General features: G+C 40.5%; 2 protein-coding genes across 11 annotated transcripts in view; one reads left to right on the forward strand and one right to left on the reverse strand.

Annotated features, from left to right (window-relative positions):
- The window catches only part of CEPT1 (choline/ethanolamine phosphotransferase 1), a 30,844-nt gene extending 30,646 nt beyond the window's left edge, over positions 1 to 198 (reverse strand). For 2 of the 4 annotated variants that reach the window (XM_020782525.3, XM_078393323.1), the window contains exon 1: positions 59 to 198. The gene's annotated coding sequence lies outside the window, so the exon portion shown is untranslated. The remainder of the gene's footprint in view (positions 1 to 58) is intronic. The other 2 variants (XM_020782526.3, XM_078393324.1) reach the window with 1 other exon arrangement.
- DRAM2 (DNA damage regulated autophagy modulator 2) lies at positions 93 to 16,770 on the forward strand. Of its 7 annotated transcripts, XR_013545086.1 has the most exons (9): positions 320 to 467; positions 2,215 to 2,369; positions 5,160 to 5,227; positions 6,349 to 6,488; positions 6,615 to 6,792; positions 10,250 to 10,332; positions 10,448 to 10,807; positions 12,189 to 12,281; positions 13,733 to 16,770. XR_013545086.1 is itself a non-coding variant. In XM_072997106.2 (8 exons), the coding sequence occupies exons 2-8, from the start codon at positions 2,239 to 2,241 to the stop codon at positions 13,826 to 13,828; spliced, it is 789 nt and encodes a 262-aa protein (XP_072853207.2). In that variant the 5' UTR covers positions 93 to 184; positions 2,215 to 2,238; the 3' UTR covers positions 13,829 to 16,770. The 7 variants fall into 7 exon arrangements, 6 of the variants coding, with proteins under 6 accessions (XP_072853207.2, XP_020638187.3, XP_078249456.1 ...); XM_072997106.2 differs by lacking the exons at positions 320 to 467; positions 10,448 to 10,807 and adding an exon at positions 93 to 184; XM_020782528.3 differs by lacking the exon at positions 10,448 to 10,807 and having other exon boundaries at positions 230 to 376.
- Positions 16,771 to 19,160: the final 2,390 nt, after the last annotated feature.

The following is a 19,160-nucleotide window of genomic DNA, read 5'->3' on the forward strand; positions in this document are numbered from 1 at the left end:
CCGCCCCCCCCAACACAACCCACTGCCCCGAAGCGCACAGGAGAAACCCGGCATTTACCTCAACCAGCCTCTTCGCCCGGGCGGCGCTTTACGTCTCTTTTGCGGCAGCCGTAAACAAGGCCGAGCTGTGGGTTGCTTAGGGAAGGCGCGCGACCGGGAGAGAAAACTAACGGGAGCCGAAAGCGTGCGTGGGGTGACAGGAGGCGGGCTTTGGGGAGTGCGCATGGGCGGGAGGAGGAGAGCGCGAGGAGGGCGACTGATTGGTTGGTGGATCTCGTATCCCCTCCGATCTATTTTATCCGCCCCCTCCTTCCGACTCTCGTAGGCTTTCTGTCGGAGGGGAAGCGGTCGACGTGGTGGGAGTGGCTGTGGCGAGGTGAGGGGAGGGGAGGTGGGTGTAGGAGAACGCGCGGGACTGTCAATAATACCTCCTTTCAACCTTTCCTGTCAGGGAAGCTGAAATAGTGGTATGTACTTTAGCACAGAAGGCGGCGGCTGTGTCAGAGGGAGGGCATGCAAACAGCACATCTGCCTCTTTAGAGTGGCCCTTCTTTTCTGCCCCTCCGTAGCGAGGGAGGTTGTCTTAGATCCATAGGCGGTAGTGCCTGGGGCTGATGGGACTTGCAGTGCAACACGGAGAGGACTGCGTGTTCCTCACCCCAGTTTTATGTTAGGAATGTATGGGTGGGAAAGCTGGACAGAAAATCTGACAGGAAAAAAATCGATTTGTTTCAAAAATGGTGCTGGAGAAGTGTTTTGCAGACACCCTGAACTGTCAGAAATGCAGAGGAGTGGGTCCTTCATCAAATGAAATCTGAACCTTTTAATGGAAGTAAAACTGACTAAACCGAAGCTATTCTATTTTGGGCACATCATAAGGCAGGATTCTTTGGAAAAGACCATAATGCTGAGAAAGTTTGAAGGCAGCAGGAAAAGAAGAAGACCAAATAGGAAAGGGAGCTATTGTACAGCCTTGAGTTTACAAGTTGAGGACAAGACAATTTGGAGATCACTCATTCATAGGGTCTCCATAGGTTGGAAGCAATTTGACAGCATATAACAGCATCAATTTTTAAAGGGCAGCATGGTATGCAGAAGATGATTGAATATATTGATATCTCCATCAGCTCAGCTGCTCTTTGTGGAATTTCTGGCTATCCTGCAGGTGTTAAAAGGTGCAAGAGCCCAACTGTATGTGTGTTTGTGGGAGTGTATCAAAGAGCATATATTTAGTACAGTAACTTGGCAAGCAAAGTAGCTTTTGAGCTATTTAAAAATTAACAGTTTGGGGTAGTCCAGTTTGAAAGGTGCTCTGCCAATTCTTTCACTTTGGGACATGGGGAACTTCATTGTCAGTGTAGCTTTATATTTATTCATCACATTGGAAGGTTTTACGACTTCTAATTGTTAGCTTTGGGCTTGTGGTCAGGTGGTTGTGATTTGGTTTGATTAGTTTCATATAGATATCGAATAGCATTAGGGATAAATAGTGTCTTGTGAAATAGCATATCTGCCAAAAAATTAAACAATAATCCCTCAGAACCATCATTTGGGATTGGCTGTCCAAATACTAACTGAACCATGGCAACGGCCACAGAAAGAAGCAAGATACAGTAAAGTAATAGGGCTGCATGTCTCTGACTGTTCTATTCCAAAAGAGGCATTATGTTCAGTTGAGATGGATACAGAATGATCTTGATTCTAGCCTGTGAGTTCATCCAAGAGGGTCTTGATTTAGCTGGCAACCATTCACATAAGAAACTTGCCTGGAAGACCCAATGTAGACGACTTCAGGAAGACGAGATCTACCAGGCTTCTCCCTGAACTATCACCAGATGGGAACTGTAACATAGCTGATGAAAAATGGTGCCATTTTGTCAGGCTCTTCCTTTTCCTATTCTCAGCAGATCTGTTGTTTACCCTGAAGAACTGCCTCAGCTTGCTTCTTTCCTCTTCCATTGCCTCTTTTTTTTCTCTTTTTGTGTTTTTTTTTTTTTTCATGGACTGGTTTATTTTCATTTATTGTAAGTAAGTTGCTCTGGCAGCCCTTTAGATTGAAAAATTATTGACAAAATTATTTAGTAATGTATGCCATAGCACCAGTCATGCCATTTCATCATACAGGATGATACGCACATAGTGGTCATTTCAATAAAAATATTTCAAAGAAAATATGGTACTTGATTAACTGTATCCCTTTATTCTTCTCACCAGTTAGATCAGGGAGATGTGTTTGAGATGTGGTGGTTTCAGCAAGGCCTGAGTATCTTGCCTTCGGCCCTCGTAATCTGGGCATCAGCTTCCTTTCTGCTTCCATACATTACTGCAGTTCTCCTGAGTCACGTTGACCCTTTGGTGCCCTACATCAGGTCAGTTCATTTTCTGCTATTGTATTGTTGCATGTATTATAATGTCACTCCCTTTTAAACAATTTATTTCCTTTGGGGGTTGGGCCATATGAATACAAATTGAATGTCAGTTGAAGGTTAACCTGTACGAAAATAAAGTCAAATTTAATATAAATTACATTCTTATAAATTGAAAGGTGTTTCAGTAGGAGTTGAGAGGCTTGGCTCTGCTCTGCTCAAGAGCTGTAATACCCTCTACCATACATTAGGCAGGCACCCCCTCACATATAAAAGGTATGAGGGAGTCAAAACAAAAGTGGGGACACTTATTCATGTGTGCACATGTATGCATGCACGTAAACATGTACACACAGTCATTCATATACATCTATTTTCCACATTCGTTTCATATCCATTCTATTTCTGACTGCATATTTAGTGATGGCTTACACGGAGACTGGTTTTGAGAACATGTTGGGTCCTGTATGTATTGTTTCAGGCTGAGATTGATTACATTCAAACACAACAAATTGCCTTTTAGGACTTTGCCCTTTATTACACATGCATTTTTAATGACTCAGCATGGGCTTGTCTGCTTGTGTCAAACATTTCTAGAATTTGCTTTTGTGTAGTATATGAGACCTGTGGTCATATACTAAGCAAGTATGTGGAAAAATACTGAACAGGTTTCTCAAAGTACTTATTCTGCAGTAATTTCTTTGCCTTCGAGTGGACTAATTTGAAATACATAATTGGGGTTTGTTTTAGGCAATATAGCAGCTAACTGTGAATTATAGCACTTAATAAACAGTGTGGGAAAGTTACTATTGTGGACTGTCATTCCAAGAATTGCCTGTCTTACATGACTAGTAGCCATGCTGGCTGGAGGATTCTGGGAGTTGTAGTCTGAAACTAAAAATGTTTCAAAGCTCTGTTAATAAGGCATGTTGTGATGGAGCTGCAGGGGACCCCCCCCCCTTTTTTGCAAGAATTGTATGTTTCCTTAAAGTGTATGCAATCTCATGCCCCTGAGGTTCCACAGCAAATGTATATCACATTGTAAAGGGAGTGGCCCAGAGTGTCTTGTGTTGACTTGGGTTTGTACATCTACTGTGCCCTTTTCTATTGTGCACCTGAACTCACTATTTATTTGCAAACAGGACTACTGTAGTATGCTTTATATCAGGGGTGTCCAACCTTTCACATTCCCTGGGCCACATTAGAAGATGAAAATTTGGTTTGGGCCGCACATACATTTGGTTTGGGCTGCATGGGGGGGGCAGCCCTAGCCGTCCTCTGCAGCCCCGCTACAAGCACGCTTACCGGCAGCTGCGATCTCAGACAGCAGAGGCTGCCAGCTTCGACTCCGGCGGCTTTATGGGGCCGGGAGGGGGTCCACCTATTGACGGGGATGGCGCAATGCAGTCACGCAGCTCCCCTGTCCCCTCCCGCTCCTTCCTTCCCTCCCACCCCCTCTACTGTTGTGACATGCCCCGGCCACATTCCGGCCACAAGTGCCGGCAGTGTAACTTGAAACTTTGGAATTTCTTTAAGAATAAAAAATTGCACTGGGCCGCATTACAAGCTGAGCTGGGCTGCATGAGGCCCTTGGGCCACGGGTTAGACAAGCCTGCTTTATATAGATCTGCCTCTATATTTCTGGCTTAGAAATATCAATTGAATCAGAATGTGACTGTTCAGATGCTAATGGGGACTAGAATACTGAATAAGTAACAATATTTTGTGCTGGTTGCACTAGTTTCTAGGTCCCATTCATAGGTTTTGATACTAACCTTTAAGGCAGACTTGAGAGATCTATGATGTTTCAGAAGTTTGTCTGCTAACCTTTAAGGCAGACTTGAGAGATCTATGATGTTTCAGAAGTTTGTCTACTCTTTCCTCTCGAAACAACTGGCCAGCCACATGTTCCACAGCATGCTTAAGATCTTAAACCAGTCATTCTGAACCTTTTATTGGCCACAGCCCTTTTAGGAGCTCTTATCAGGTTCCAGTGCCCCCTGTCAAACCAGGATACAACATGAACAGATGAATAGAAAATCCCTTTCTCGTATATTTCAATTTGTGGTCCCCTTCAAATGTGCCAGGGACCCCCAGTTGAGATTGTCTGTTAACTTGTTTGGGGCTGTGTTACTTTGAGGACTGCATTCAGATCACAGTTCTAAACATAATCAAGGATCTTCATTGCACTGGTGTTGCCAGTAGCCAGTTAAATTGGTGAGTGCATAAAACAGAGCCATCTCAGTGGTTGCTAAAACTGTCTCTAAGTTTGTTTTCATTTTGTTCTTTCATTTTTGGCATTCAAGAATGTCTTAAACTTTTATTTATACTATTGCATTTTCTTAAGTGAATTGCATCAACAGATTGGTGTGAGATGTACAACCTCATTGGGATATGGAGAGGGAGAAATGGCAAAATATTGTCACTGTGAAAAATCTTACACCATATTTTAGGTAACTTTCACAAAGATAAAAAGTGCCTTTGAGCTTTTTATCATGTATTAATGTTGCTTATGCTATTCATAGCATAACAAATCAAGCATGTATTGCAGACAGTATACGTTTTCTACCTATAACATAAGTAATTTTTTAAAAATGGTTTTATTTTTATCCTGTTTTTTCAATGAGATAGTTTTAAACCAGCTTCAGTTGCCATAATTTCTTTCATCCAGCACTTATTCTTGATATTAAAATAGATGTTAACAACGTAGGTTCTTTCACTTTGCAGTTGCTGTCTCTTTCAAATGTCTTTGCATCACAAGAAGTACAGTATCATGTCTTGATTTCCTTTTAGTGACACAGGGACAACACCTCCTGAAAGATGTCTGTTTGGGATAATGTTAAACATCGCTGCTCTTTTGGGTAAGTAAAAACACTCAGGAATATAGGGTTTCTGGAACATGCCTAGACTTGGTAAGGCTCCAGAGAGAAGAATTTTTTAGCTTTAGCAATAGAATAACCTTTGAGATGGCCTTGTGGCATGGAATTGGTGCACTATTAGATGAAAGATGAAGACACCCTTGTCAAATGTTAAAGATCAAAATTGAAGATATAGAAGGTAGCACGATAATTGAATGTTACTTGTTACATAAATAATCATGTTAAACCTGTGTGTATCAGGGCCATCCAAAGCTTTGTAGCAAGAAGACAAGATGGCACTTCAGTCCTGTTTCATGTATTAAAAAACAGTGGCTGAATCTCACTTGAACTGTGCTAGTAGGACCGGTCTTCACCAAACCTGAGGGAGCAAGCTAGCTTAAGGCTATGTTGCACATGGAGCTCTGTCTTATAACATCTTGCCACCACTTCTCACCTATCCAGCTTCTTGGTACCAGAGGCAGATGTCTCAATTTGCCCATGATAGAACTGAACCTGGCTACATCAAAGTAATATAGAAGAGCTATCAGATTTGAATACACAAGGGTTTATCTGTTCAGTTCAGTGTGTTCCACTGGAATCCAGTGGAGACTTTCATCTAGTATGAAAATTAATTTTCTCAGTTTTAATTTTCCTGCCTTCAGGCTGCACACCCCTGGCCACATATCACACTCTCTTGATTTTTATTTGAATATTTGACAGTAGAGATGGGGATATTCATGTTAATAACTCTGCAGTCCCTGGGCCGGACTGTCCACTCACCCATCTGCTGCTGCTGGCTCTGCGCCCCCTTCCAATCATTCCAGAGCTTGCGGTTGAGTAGCCACTCCTAGCAAAAGGAGGAAAGACGAGCCTCCCTGCCAGGCTGACGACTGGCTAGTCAATAGCGAGCTCCAGAGCAATTAGAAGGGAGTGTGGAGCCGCCTCCAGCAGCAGACAAGTGAGTAGATGGTCTGGCCCCAGGGGGGCTGACCCATGTCATATACGAATACCCCCATCTCTACTTGACAGTTGTTTTTGCTTAAAATGACACTTGGCTTCTGCCATTTCTGCAGGTGCATAGCCTACTTTGGTATCCTAATCTGATTTGAATGGTTCATTCACAGGCATTGCCACAATGTATGTTCGATACAAACAAGTCAGTGCTTTGAATCCTGAAGAACCGAAGATCCTCAGGTTAAATAAAGTTGGTGTTGTGTTAGGGATGATTAGCTGCTTTGGGCTTTGCATCACTGCAAACTTCCAGGTTTGTGCTATCTTTAATTTGGGCATAGTGGGGCAGAGTTACAGGAGTACATAGATTATATGCACTCAGTTTTCTCTATCTTACTAATTATCTTTGAAAATATTTGAACTGTCTTTCCCCCTTTAGAAAAGCACTTTGTTTTCCATCCATGTAACTGGAGCGTCCCTCACTTTTGGAATTGGAGCAATTTACTTCTTGATTCAGACTGTTCTGTCCTATAAGATGCAACCCGGAATTCATGGGAAGGACATTTTTTTAATCAGATTGACAATTGTGCTGTGGTGCTTTCTGAGCATTGCTGGTAGTATCCTTTGTGGTGAAACTTAAAGAAAGAGGTGGAGATGAGTCGTTTTATAGAAGCATGGCTTGTGTTCAAATAAACTTATCCATTATGAGGACAGTGCTGAAAAAGAATAAGACTGAATAAAATCAGGATAGTGTATATTGCATACTATTTTGATATTGCATATATCTCCCATCAAAAAGAAACAACTGTTGAATTGAATTCCATTGGGATTCTTACTTAATTATACTTATGTATATATACTGTCTCTCTCGTTTGAGTGGAAAACAGCATCACATGGTGTCTTCCACCATGGTGATGTGATGCTCCTCCTTTTTTAAAAAAATCCTCACTATAAGGTAAGAAAAATTATTAATAGGGGGAAGGTTTCTATGACATGTTATATATATATTTTCTACAACTTATGTTTGAATTTATGGGTGGATTTGGATATTTTTATGAGTAATTTGGTGAGGAAAGACAGATTACTCATAAACATGTTTGAACTTGCTTATGGGTTCAAATGTCGATTACAGAGAAAATGTGAATTGTCATAGAAAGTTGCACTCACCCTAGTGATTAGTGATTGTCAACCAGTCAGTTGTGTGGATTTCTTTTATCGCGTTCCAACATTCTTAGTCAATCTGCTACACTGGATCTCACAATAGGAGTTTAGTAAATTTTATTTAATAGAACCTCTGCATAAGACACACTCACTCTGCAGATTGCCTTTGAAACCAAAGGTTTCGCATAGCCGATGATAGATAAATCTGCTATTATTTGTTTGGTAACAGTCCTCTTTAAAGACCCTCTAAGCAGGCAGCATGACTCCATCTTGTGGAAGTAAATAGTGTAAATTTATACCTTTGTGAAACAGTACTTATCTCTCTCTGTCCTTATATGAATCTAGAGCCAGTCAATTTTAGGATGACCATAAAGCTTACAAGAGAAAGAGAGAAATCTTGTGTGATTTCTTCATATCACAGGTAAATTTATAAAATTCTTCTGTGGCTTCCTCTAAAAAACCGAAACCTTGCATGCTTTAGCTTTGGCTTTATAGAACTCTAATTGATGATCTTAGTAATGGTTTTTTGTGTACCTCTTTTGAAATTGCAAACCAGAACTGTTCTCATACTGTTCTAAATGCAGCTGCACCATAGATTTGTAAGAGGACACTACACTAATGCTATCAGTACAAACAGTACCTTCGATCTCAAGGAAAATTGGCAGCCGTTATGAGGGAACAGTTCTTTCCTGAGGGGGAAAAAATAGCCTCCAATCTACATGCATATAATGTAGTCCTAATTGCCCCCCCTTCCTTTCAGGTACCCACTGTTTTAAAGAAAAGGGAGGGATATGAAATGTGTGCACACTTTTATGTAGTGTGTACCTTTGCCCTTAGACATACCTAGCTCTGCCTAAGATTACACTGTTAAATCCATTTGATAAATAACTGACTGATTAATTAATATTGGATGGGTTCCAGATGCTGAAAGTGCACTCTCAATTCTGAAAGTATAACTACATACACATTTTTATTTATTGCTATACCAGTTAATTTAAGAATCTTTCTTAAAAAGAAGACTCATAGCCTGGAGGTTTATAGTCAGTCAACTGACACAACACAAAAGGCAGTATGAGATAATTGGGTGGAATAGCTAATACCTTTGAAAACAGGAACAAAATTCAGAGAGATTTTGATAGGCTTGAACACTGGGCTAAAAACAACAGAATGAAATTTAGCAGAGACAAGTGCAAATTTCTACACCTAAGTGGAAAAGCCCAAATGCAGTTACAAAATGGGGGATACTACGAGTGGGAAGGATCTTGGAATAGTTGTAGATCAAAAGCTGAATACGAGCCAACAGTGTGATGTAGCTGCAAAAAAAAGGCTATTTTGGTTTTGGGATGCATTAATAGAAGTACAGTCTCCAAATCCCATGAGATACTAGTCCCTCTCTAGTCGGCACCGGTTAGGCCTCATCTAGAGTACTGACACATTTTAAGAAGGATGCCAACAAACTGGAGCAAGTCCAGAGGAGGGCAAAAAAGGTGATCAGGGGACTGGAAACCCAGCCCAATGATGAAAGCCTGAAAGAACTGGCCTTGTTTAGCCTGGAGAAAAGAAGACTGAGGGGGGATATGATAGCACTTTTCAAATACTTGAAATACAGAGCTGGATAGGATCTGTTCTGAGCCACCCCAGAGTGCAGGACATGTAATAATGGGCTCAAGCTACAGGAAGCCAGATTTAGGGTGCATATCAGGAAAAACTTCTTAAATGTTAGAGCAGTACAACAATGGAATAAATTACCTTCAGAAATGGTGAATGCTTCAGTGCTGGAGGCATTCAAGAGAAAGTTGGGAACCATCTGTCAGATCTGTTTTGATTTGGGTTCCTGCATTAAACAGGGGGTTGGACTCAATGGCCTTATAGGTCTCATCCAACTCAGTTATTCTATGATAAACAAAGGAGGGGACATGATGATTTGCTTCTTAATAAGCCACATTTAAACTATAGGTCGATAGTGCTAAATGGTGTTGTATTTGTGTAACTGAAGAGTCATGAAAGTTTATCTGATGTTTGCTCAGAGATGGTCAGGCTTATTCACACATGCAGGACATTTCACAATGATGAAATGCCTAAAGGAAGTATATCAGTGTCTGAATACCAGTCAGCAATGTGATGCTGACACAAAATGGAAAAGTTCAAGTTTATTGTATTAGCTAAAAGCCGTCACAATTGTTTAAAATACATTTATGATCAAATAAAATGATAAAATCGCTTCTCGGCCTTTTGGCTAAGATCAAGCGTAAAATGGAAAAGTGCATTTTAAGTTTAATTATAATATGTGGGTGAGATGGAGGACACTCTTACAGGAAAGAAAGCCATTCTACTGATGCAAGGTGGAGTCCCTGATCTCTGCTCATTCCCCTCCTTCGTGTGTAGTTTTTGTGGCATATCCATGGCTATTCCGGGGGTCTCCATAACTTTTGGGAACAGGGCTTTGGAGGTTCTGTTCACAGTGGAGAAGAGGAAGAAAAAGTCCTGTTGAACTCACAGAACTTTAATCCTGTTTCCTTATAGTGTGAAGACAGATGAGGTAATACAACAGCACTGTTGCATTCACCAGATCTCTGATGGGACATTTGGTCTGCTATTGATTATGTGACTTTTAAACAGATACAGTGGACTTGTCCACAAAAGCTCATATTAAAATATAGCAGTTAGTCTTTAAAGTGCCACATTTTTGTCTTCTTTCTTTTTCTTTCTTCTTTCTTTTTTACCTGTTATGCCAGTGCAGATTAACACAGCTACCTCTTCTGAAAACACCTCCTGCATGCGTGCCTCCCAGTTAGCCCAAAAGGTGTACAACAACTTAGTCATGAATAAAGAAAACTAGACCAACAAAAATAAATGTAAATGAATGTAATGGTGTTCCCCCAAGCCTAACAAATATTCCTTAACTTCCTGAAGTGTTTATTTCTTCAATGACTTTATACAGTGGTCTTTGTGGAACAGGTTTAGCACAGAAGTTGCACTGGAATCCGGAGGATAAGGTAAGATTGATTATTGCAGTTAAGAGAAGACACGGCAGAAATATACCCACTGCATTGAAGAATGCATTCTGAGTGTTTGTGGAAGATAAAAGGCCACCACAGGGTTTTTTTTCAGGATACACACCAGGAAGGCAAAGAGGCTGAAGCCCATAGTTGTCTTTATGACTGTAACCACAAAGGAGGTGACATGTATGGTCTCTGATATCAAGACACTTCTGCTAGCTGATCTCCTGCCTCTTTGAGCCCCCGTCCCTGATAATGCGATGTGCAAATTAACAAGCCCAATCCTATGGTGGTCCTCATGTTGATTATTATTGTTGTTGCCCATTTGCTGCCATCCTTTTTCAGCTCCTAAACAAGTGAAGGAATGTGAATATAAGAAGAGCCTTGCTGGATCATACCAAAAGCCCATCTAGTACACCATCCAGTTTCCAGCAATGGGCAGCGAGATACCTATGGGAAGCCCACAAGAAAGGTGTGAAGGAAATAGTTTTGCCCAGTAATTTATACCGGCAATTGGCATTCAGTACTATACTGTTTCTGAACTTAGATATTCATGATTAGTACTCAGTGATGCATATTTTGTAATGATATTGATCCTTACTACTTTAGATCAGAGCCTTTAACCACAAATGCTCTTTCTTTCAGTGGAAATGAGTTGTTTTTTACAATAACATTTGATAGCATAAAAAAGCTTTTCAGAACAATACTCCAGTTAACATTTGTCGTGGATGGCCATCATTGTTAGAATAGGACTAGGAGGGATTGCAGGGATCAAAGAGTCCAGCCGTCTGCCAAAGCAGAAAGTCCCTGTCCAAGCTACCCTTGTTAGATGGTTGTCCAACACCTGTCTGTTGAAATACTTCTAATTTTGAAGAACGCATCACATTCCAAGGCAGTCAGTTCCATTATTGAATTGTAATGTTGAGTCAAAATCTTTTCCTGTAATTCAAATCTATTACTCAGGGTCTTTCCCTCTGGAACTGCAGCAAACAGGTCACTGTCTTCCACTCAATAGCCCTTCAAATATTTGAAGATGGGTATATCTCCTCTCTCTTCTTCCCTACATTGTGTTCAGCTTCCTCAACTGTTTCATTTAGGGTTTGGTTTAATTTGTCATCCTGGTCACCCATTTCTGGACATGGTTCAGCTTCTTGATACTCTTTTTAAATAGTGGAACATAACTGGGCATAATATTCCAGGTGAGGCCTGAGAGTGCAGAATATAGTGGTAGTATTATTTTCCATGATTTGGATTCTATAGTTCTGATAATGCAGCTGAGTACCATGTCAGATTGGGGGGGGAGGGGAAAGCTAACCTATTGTTAACCTATTCAGTGCTGCCTGTAAACATTATTCCTACTGAAAATGTAAAGGATCTGCTCTGAGATGTTGTCCAAAAAGCATCAAGTATCCTAGAAAATGCAATTTTGAGGGCATAAGGGATGGCTTTCCAACAGAGTTGTCATCTGAACAAGAAATTCTGGTTTGAAATTCAGAAACAAATATGTGGGAATTGTTGTCCCATTCCGTCCCCCCCAGAAGTGGCACTGTATCCCTGACTTTTATGTGCTACTGTAGGAATATGGGAGTTCTTTTTCAGAAAAGTTTCAAAGCAAGGATATGGAAGGGCAAAAAAAGATGTGTTGTGTTCCCTTCCCTCCTGCTACCTTAGCTTAAGAGATCTCAGGTTTGGAAGCTGGCTGCCAGTCCATAACCTGAACATTTTGTTTCTGTATTAGGAGATTCCACCCCCTCCATTCTTGTTAGCATTTATCATGCAGTTTTGCTGTTAGGAATAATGATCATCCACCACTGAGAAGCATTTTCATATTATATGTTTTTTGTCTTCTACAGTGTTATGCCATCCACATAGTGAGCACAGTTTCTGAATGGTCTTTGGCATTCTCTTTTGTCAGTTTTTTCCTTACTTATATCCGTGATTTCCAGGTAAACCTATGATTCTTTGTTGCTGTTTTATAAGCCAGAGGGTTTGAGATTGGAGGTTACATTACTTATAATTAATTACCTTATAATTCTTTTCAGTAAGGGGACACAACTAACATTACAAATGCAACTAACAGAGAAAGCATTTCTTTTTTTTTGTTTTGTTTAACTTTTTAGTTATAGGAGTACAGCCTTACTAAACAATGGAACAGGTATATCATATCATCCATGTGCTGGCTCTTTGTCCATTATAGGTATTGTGGAAAGAACAACAGGAGACTGGACAGGAGACTGTTTTGTATCTAGCTGCTTGTAGCTTTGATTTTTTTAAAAGCATCCAGAAAGGATTTATTTCAGTTAACTTCTGAAAAATTAGAAAACTGGAGGCTGTGGGTTAAGGAACTATAACTGAGTTTAATTATGTAAAGTCATTTTGAAGTTCTGAGTTTGAAGATAGTGAACCATCTGGAAGTTAAGAGGATGCTGGGGAAGTCAGAAGTGACCTCATGTGCTAGTAAGAACTGAATGTCTGTGGCAAATCTTCCTTGCTCATAAGTTATTGCTTTTGCTATATATTTTCTTGGCATTGAAGACTGGCTGTGGTTGGATAGAATGTGGAATAGTTGGGTAACTGAATGTGAAATTTTGTTGCTGTTGCATGTTTATTTTCTCCATTTTTTTCCACAGCCGGAAGGACCATACTTGGCATGTGTATGGTATTTTGTTTTTGGAAACTGGTCTTGTGATTCTTCACTGCACTTTTCTGGTTTTTTTCTTCCAGTTGGGAGAGGAAAATACAGTACTATGTGACCAAGATTTTTTTTAATTGCCTAATAAACATTTGCAAAACAGCATATTGAATTCTTTATTAGATTCCATAAATTACTGTATTTTTCCGTGTATAAGACTATACTTTTGTCTAAAATCTTTAGACTAAAAATTGAGGGTCATCTTATACACGGAAGTAAGCTGAGGAGAGAACAAAAACAAGTGGAGGGGAAAGCAGGGATCAAAGCGATCCTGCAGTGCTTTGATCCCTTTCCCCCTACACTTGTTAAGCCCCACTTAGATTTCTTAATTTTGGATTAGAAAAGTGGGGGTGTCTTATACATGGGTGCATCATATACACGGAAAAATACAGTACTCTTTTTGTAAATGAAAAAAAACATTAAAACTTATTTCCACATGGTGCCCACTTTTGTAGTGCTCTGCTATTTCTCTATAAATCTTTGGTGTATTCCTATAAAATTTCTTGAGTTATTTCTATAGGATTGAAAGTGTTGTAATAGCATCTGTATCCTTGGGATCCTTTGGTGTTTACGTTTGCTGTGAAGCAGCATCAAGTGTGAATTTGCTTGCACAGAACTCCATGATGTGACTTATGTGTAGTTCTTTGAAAACAAAATTAGGAAAGCTGAAATCTTTTTCCTTTCCCCCATTTCTTTCTGCTACAGAAAATCTCTTTGCGTACAGAAGCACTCTTGCATGGGCACAACCTTTATCATACACACCAGCAGCTTCTAGCAGATGAAGGAGTATTAAGCACTTGAGAAGACAACACTGAAGCAAAAATACAGATTGGAACTAACAATATCCTTTATTTGGAATAACTCTTGGTAACCTTTGGATCCATCACATCCAGAAGTGTCCTTACTTCTTTTAACTCAGGAATTCTGACATCTAACTTGCAACTAACAAATGCCTGCCACCCCTGTTGTCATCAAACAGACCTAAAGGACTGAAGATTAGCATCATCAGTGAAGGTTATAAAAAATATGCCCTTTCTATATGAAAATATACTATTAATGGAAGAATGTGAACTTTATTATTATGAAAATTATTTATGTGGTAAGAGCTTTTGATTAACCCAGAGAGTTGTGCAATATTAATGTGATTGAAAATTGCCGATACTATATTTCTTTTTAGATGTTTATAGACTGAATAATGAACATGGAGATTAAAGTTTGCTAGTCAAAATCCATGAATTTTTTACACACAGGAAAAGTGGGTCCAAATGATGTCTATGTAATCAATTAATATACCAATACCTAAAGAATTCTGTTAAGAATCTCACCAGTTTCTGTGGAACAAAATAACAATCTCTGCATGAAACAAAATTGACAGCTAATTTTGTGCAGTGAGCACCATTATGTTATAATCTACAACTAGTTCCTGTCAGTTTTATTGAAATCATTGCCCCAGTGCAGGGTTCTAATATCAATAGTGCAGGGAGCTGGCAGAAGTGGTAAAAATAGAGTTGAGATTTTAAGTACCCGTACATTACACGGTGCTTAAATTTTACACAGCATTCTTCAAATGCCTAGAATATGCACTGGAACATTTACCACTTGAAGTTCATTATGTCACTTAACTGGCAGATTGATGAGAGAGCCCTGCAAAAGCCTTTAACTGTGTGGACCACAGCAAATTATGGCAAGTCCTTAAAGAAATGGGAGTGCCTGACCATCTTATCTATCCTGAGAAATCTATATGTGGGACAGGAAGCAACAGTTAGAACTAGATATGGAACAACTGATTGGTTCAAAATTGAGAAAGGAGTACAACAATGCTGTATATTATCTCCCTGCTTATTTAGCATATTCAGAATACATCATGCGAAAGGCAGGACTGGATGAATCCCAAACCAGAATTAAGATTGCTGGAAGAAATATCAACCTCAGATATGCAGATGATACCACTCTGATGGCAGAAATTGAGGAGGACTTAAAGAACCTCTTAGTGAGGGTGAAAGAGGAGAGTGCCAAAAAAAAAAAGGTCTGAAGCTCAACATCAAAAAACTTAGATCATAGACACTGGTCCCATCACCTCCTGGCAAATAGAAGGGGAAGATAATGAGGCAGTGACAGATTTTACTGTCTTGGTCTCCATGATCACTGCAGATGGTGACAGCAGCCACGAAATTAAAAGACTCCTGCTTCTTGGGAGGAAAGTGATGACAAACCTAGATAGCATCTTAAAAATCAGAGACATCACCTTGCCGACAAAGGTCCACATAATCAAAGCTATGGTTTTTCCAGAAGCGATATATGGAAGTGAGAGCTGGACCATAAAGAAGGCTGGCTGCCGAAGAATTGATGCTTTCGAATTGTGGTGCTGGAGGAGACTCTTGAGAACATTCTGAAAGAAATCAAGCCTGAGTGCTTACTGGAAGGACAGATCTGGAAGCTGAGGCTCCAATATTTTGGCCGTCTCATGAGAAAAGAAGACACCCTGGGAAAGACCCTGATGTTGGGAAAGTGTGAGGGCAAGAGGAGCAGGGGATGACAGAGGACAAGATGGTTGGACAGTGTCACCGAAGCTACCAATATGAATTTGACCCAACTCCGGGAGGCAGTGGAAGACAGGAGGGCCTGGCGTGCTCTGGTCCATGGGGTCATGAAGAGTCGGACATGACTTAATGACTAAACAACAGCAGAATATCAGTTTGGCATACATAAAAGAAAAGTGGCTAAGCCAAAGCCTATCAAGTATGCTGCCTGAAGATTAGTGGGCTAGGAGAGAAGTGCCACTAGGTATGTGTTTGAGGGCTAAATCCAGTGGTTAGTACCAACAAGAGTAAACTCACAAAGTGAATGGGATTGTTAAACCAACACTTATTTAAGCTATTTTTGAATGGACCTATTCTGGTTGTGACTAACCACTGGATTTATTCTCAGGCTTATAATTATGTATCATTAAATCCATTCTATGGCAAATCCTTCCACGATTTTCAAGGTACAGAGTGCTCAGAGTGGTTTATCATTCCCTTTTTCTGGGGGTACTCTGGGGCAACGTAGCCAAGATCACACAGACTGGCTCTTCTATGAGGCACAATATGGAATTGAAATTGCAACTGTTGATTCCACAACCTGGTGCTCCAGTTCACGGAGATATCTACTAACAATACTACATGCAGATTATCAAATATTATTTTATACATGTTTCAGTAGCTCTCAATGTACCTGTGACGATTCCACGTGGCCCCTGATTGTTTCACCAAACTACGAACTCACGTTACGTGCCCCTCAACTGCCACTAGTTGATTTCATCAACAATACCTATTATGGATGATAGATGTCCAAGCCATATGTCATTTTAAAAGAACCAAATAGAAATTGTTTATTGATACAAGTGTTGACAGAACAAGCAATGTTGTTGACTCTTAAACAATTCTTTATCCACCCTCAAGCACCATTCTCCCGCCCAAACTCCAAAACTCCACCAAACTCTCTAATTCTCCATCTTGAGAACCCTCTCAAAACCTTATCTAAACTCTTCCTTCTCCTGCTGAGTCTCTTATACTTCGTGACTCTGCCCCTCCAGCACTCCCATTGGTCTATGCAAAATAGCATATGAATATTCATGACCCGGGTGAACTGAAATATTTAGCAACAATACTACATGCAAACTATAAAATATTAATTTATTTTTATACATGCTTCAGTAGCTCTCAATGTACCTTTATACCAAAATTAAAAAAAAATATGTTGCATATCAATGTGTGCCTTTGTTTTGCTGTGGCCTGAAAACATGAGAAAATCAGTAAATGAATGAACAATGCTGAATTCCAAATGGATCGTGCTGTTTAGTTCTTTCTAGTGGTCAGGACATGGCATGTGTTTGGCATAAAGCAGGGTGACATTAATCTGGGCTGATAAATACTTTGAGTCTCATTCCACAGAAATTTGTGCAAAAGTTTGTAAGGGGCACACAATGTGAAATTTGTTTTAAGTGACTACCATGCCTAATAATTTAACTACTAGACTAGGGTCTCTGATAGTACTCCAGAGTCTCTGCATTACGACTTACGAACGTCCCAACCTATGACCATTTCAAGTTATGACCAGCTCTTGCTGCAACATTTTGCTTCGATTTGCGGCTGGAGCTTCCAGTTACTAACAGAGAAAGGCAGGGGAAAACGGCGGGAAATTCAAATTGCTAACCATTGGTAGTTGAAGAGGCTGCTGCTTTGTAGCTCTTTCGCCCCAACGGTTAGAGTGAGTGCGATTGGAAGAGGCTTCAGACTGCCTATTAAGGTAAGTTGCTGCTTTCTGCTTTTTAAAAACTGCTCTGGCTGGGTTTTGCAGCATGGTTTTGGGCTGGGTGGTGGGATTATGTTTCTATGCTGTGATGGGTCTTGCAGGTTTGGTTTTTGGTTCCCCCCCCCATTTCCGATGGGCCTTGGGGGTTTATTTGCTTTTTGGAGCCTTTCCCCTCATTTCCGGTGGGTCTTGCAGGGTTTGGTTGCTTTTTGCTTTCCTTTTTTGCATTTCCAATGGGTCTTGCACGCTTCACTTGCTTTCTGCTTTGCTTTTTTTGCATTTCTGGTGGGTTTTGGATGCTTTGCTTGCTTTCTGCTTTGTTGTTGTTTTTTGCACTTCCGATGCATCTTGCACGCTTTGTTTGCTTTGCTTCTCCTCCCCCTTTCAACCGGAACGGATTAATCATGTTTCCAATGGGTCTTGCAGTGTGTGGTGGGCTTTTTTGTTATTTTTTTCTTAGGCTGGAACAGATTAATTCCATTTCAGTGCATTCCTATGGGAAATGGTGCTTCGACTTAAAACCATTTCGAATTACAACTGGAGTTCCAGAACCAATTACCATATTTTTCACCCCATAAGATGCATGTTTTCCTCAAAAAAAAAGTGGGTGGAAAAGTGTGTGTGTCTTACGGGGCGAATATTGTAAAAAAAGGTGCTATTTGTAGACAATAGAAGACACCCCCCCAGAGCCCATGCCGCTGGGCTCTGTACTCATTAGTAGCACTGGTACTACAGGGCATCCATAGCAGCCCTGTAGGACTAGAACCGCTTACTGGACAGCTGGATCACGTGACCAGCCAGACACTGGGGGAAGCAGAGAGAGAGAGAGAGGAGAGAGTGCTGCAGAGGGAGAAGACTCATCCAGGTACCGTAAATGACACAATACAGAGGATTTCCTGGCTGGATTGCTGACTGGTGACATTAAGGGGCACATATGGATGACACTATCAACTAGGGGCATAATATGGATGACTATTTGGTTGAGAATATTTTTTTCCTGTTTTCCTCCTCTAAAAATTAGCTGCGTCTTATGGTGAGGTGGGACGTGGTGGCGCTGCGGGTTAAACCGCAGAAGCCTCTGTGCTGTAAGGCCTATAGATCTGCAGCTGTAAGATTGAATCCATGTGACGGAGTGAGCACCAGTTGCTTGTCCCACCTCCCACCAACCTAGCAGTTCGAAAGCATGCAAATGTGAGTAGATAAATAGGGACCACCTCAGTAGGAAGGTAACAGCATTCCGTGTCTAAGTCGTACTGGCCATGTGACCACGGAAGATTGTCTTCGGACAAACACTGTCTTTATGGCTTGGAAACGGGGATGAGCACTGCCCCCTAGAGTCGAACACGTCTGTACAAATTGTCAAGGGGAACCTTTACCTATGCTGAGGTGTGTCTTATGGAGCGAAAAATACGGGTAAATAAAAGTTCGTACGGCAAAAATATATGATACTGTTTTATATAGAAAGTGCAAAATCTGAGTAACTTTCATGCACTACTTATCTTGCATGAGACTGGTAGAATTACCTTTTACAGAGTTGCCGCCCAGAGTAGACCTTTGGTCTAGATGGGCTGGGTAAAAGTCCAATAAAATAAATAAATAAAAAGTTCTGGCTGAAGATTTTCTTATATTCAGCTCTTTGAGAGGTTCCTTTTCAGTAGACTTCATTTCTTGATGTAGTTTAATTATGAATGGGTGTATTCTTCTCTGGAAGCCCCTCCAGATAAACTCATATTCTGATGCTAACCATTCTGTAACAACCAGGAATTGTTCCTTTCCTAAAAGGTGTGAGTTTCCTAACAGTGATACGGATGATTTTATTACTCCTTCAACCTGTCATAAA

This window comes from Pogona vitticeps, chromosome 4 (assembly GCF_051106095.1).
Source record: "Pogona vitticeps strain Pit_001003342236 chromosome 4, PviZW2.1, whole genome shotgun sequence".
Lineage (NCBI taxonomy): Eukaryota > Metazoa > Chordata > Lepidosauria > Squamata > Agamidae > Pogona > Pogona vitticeps.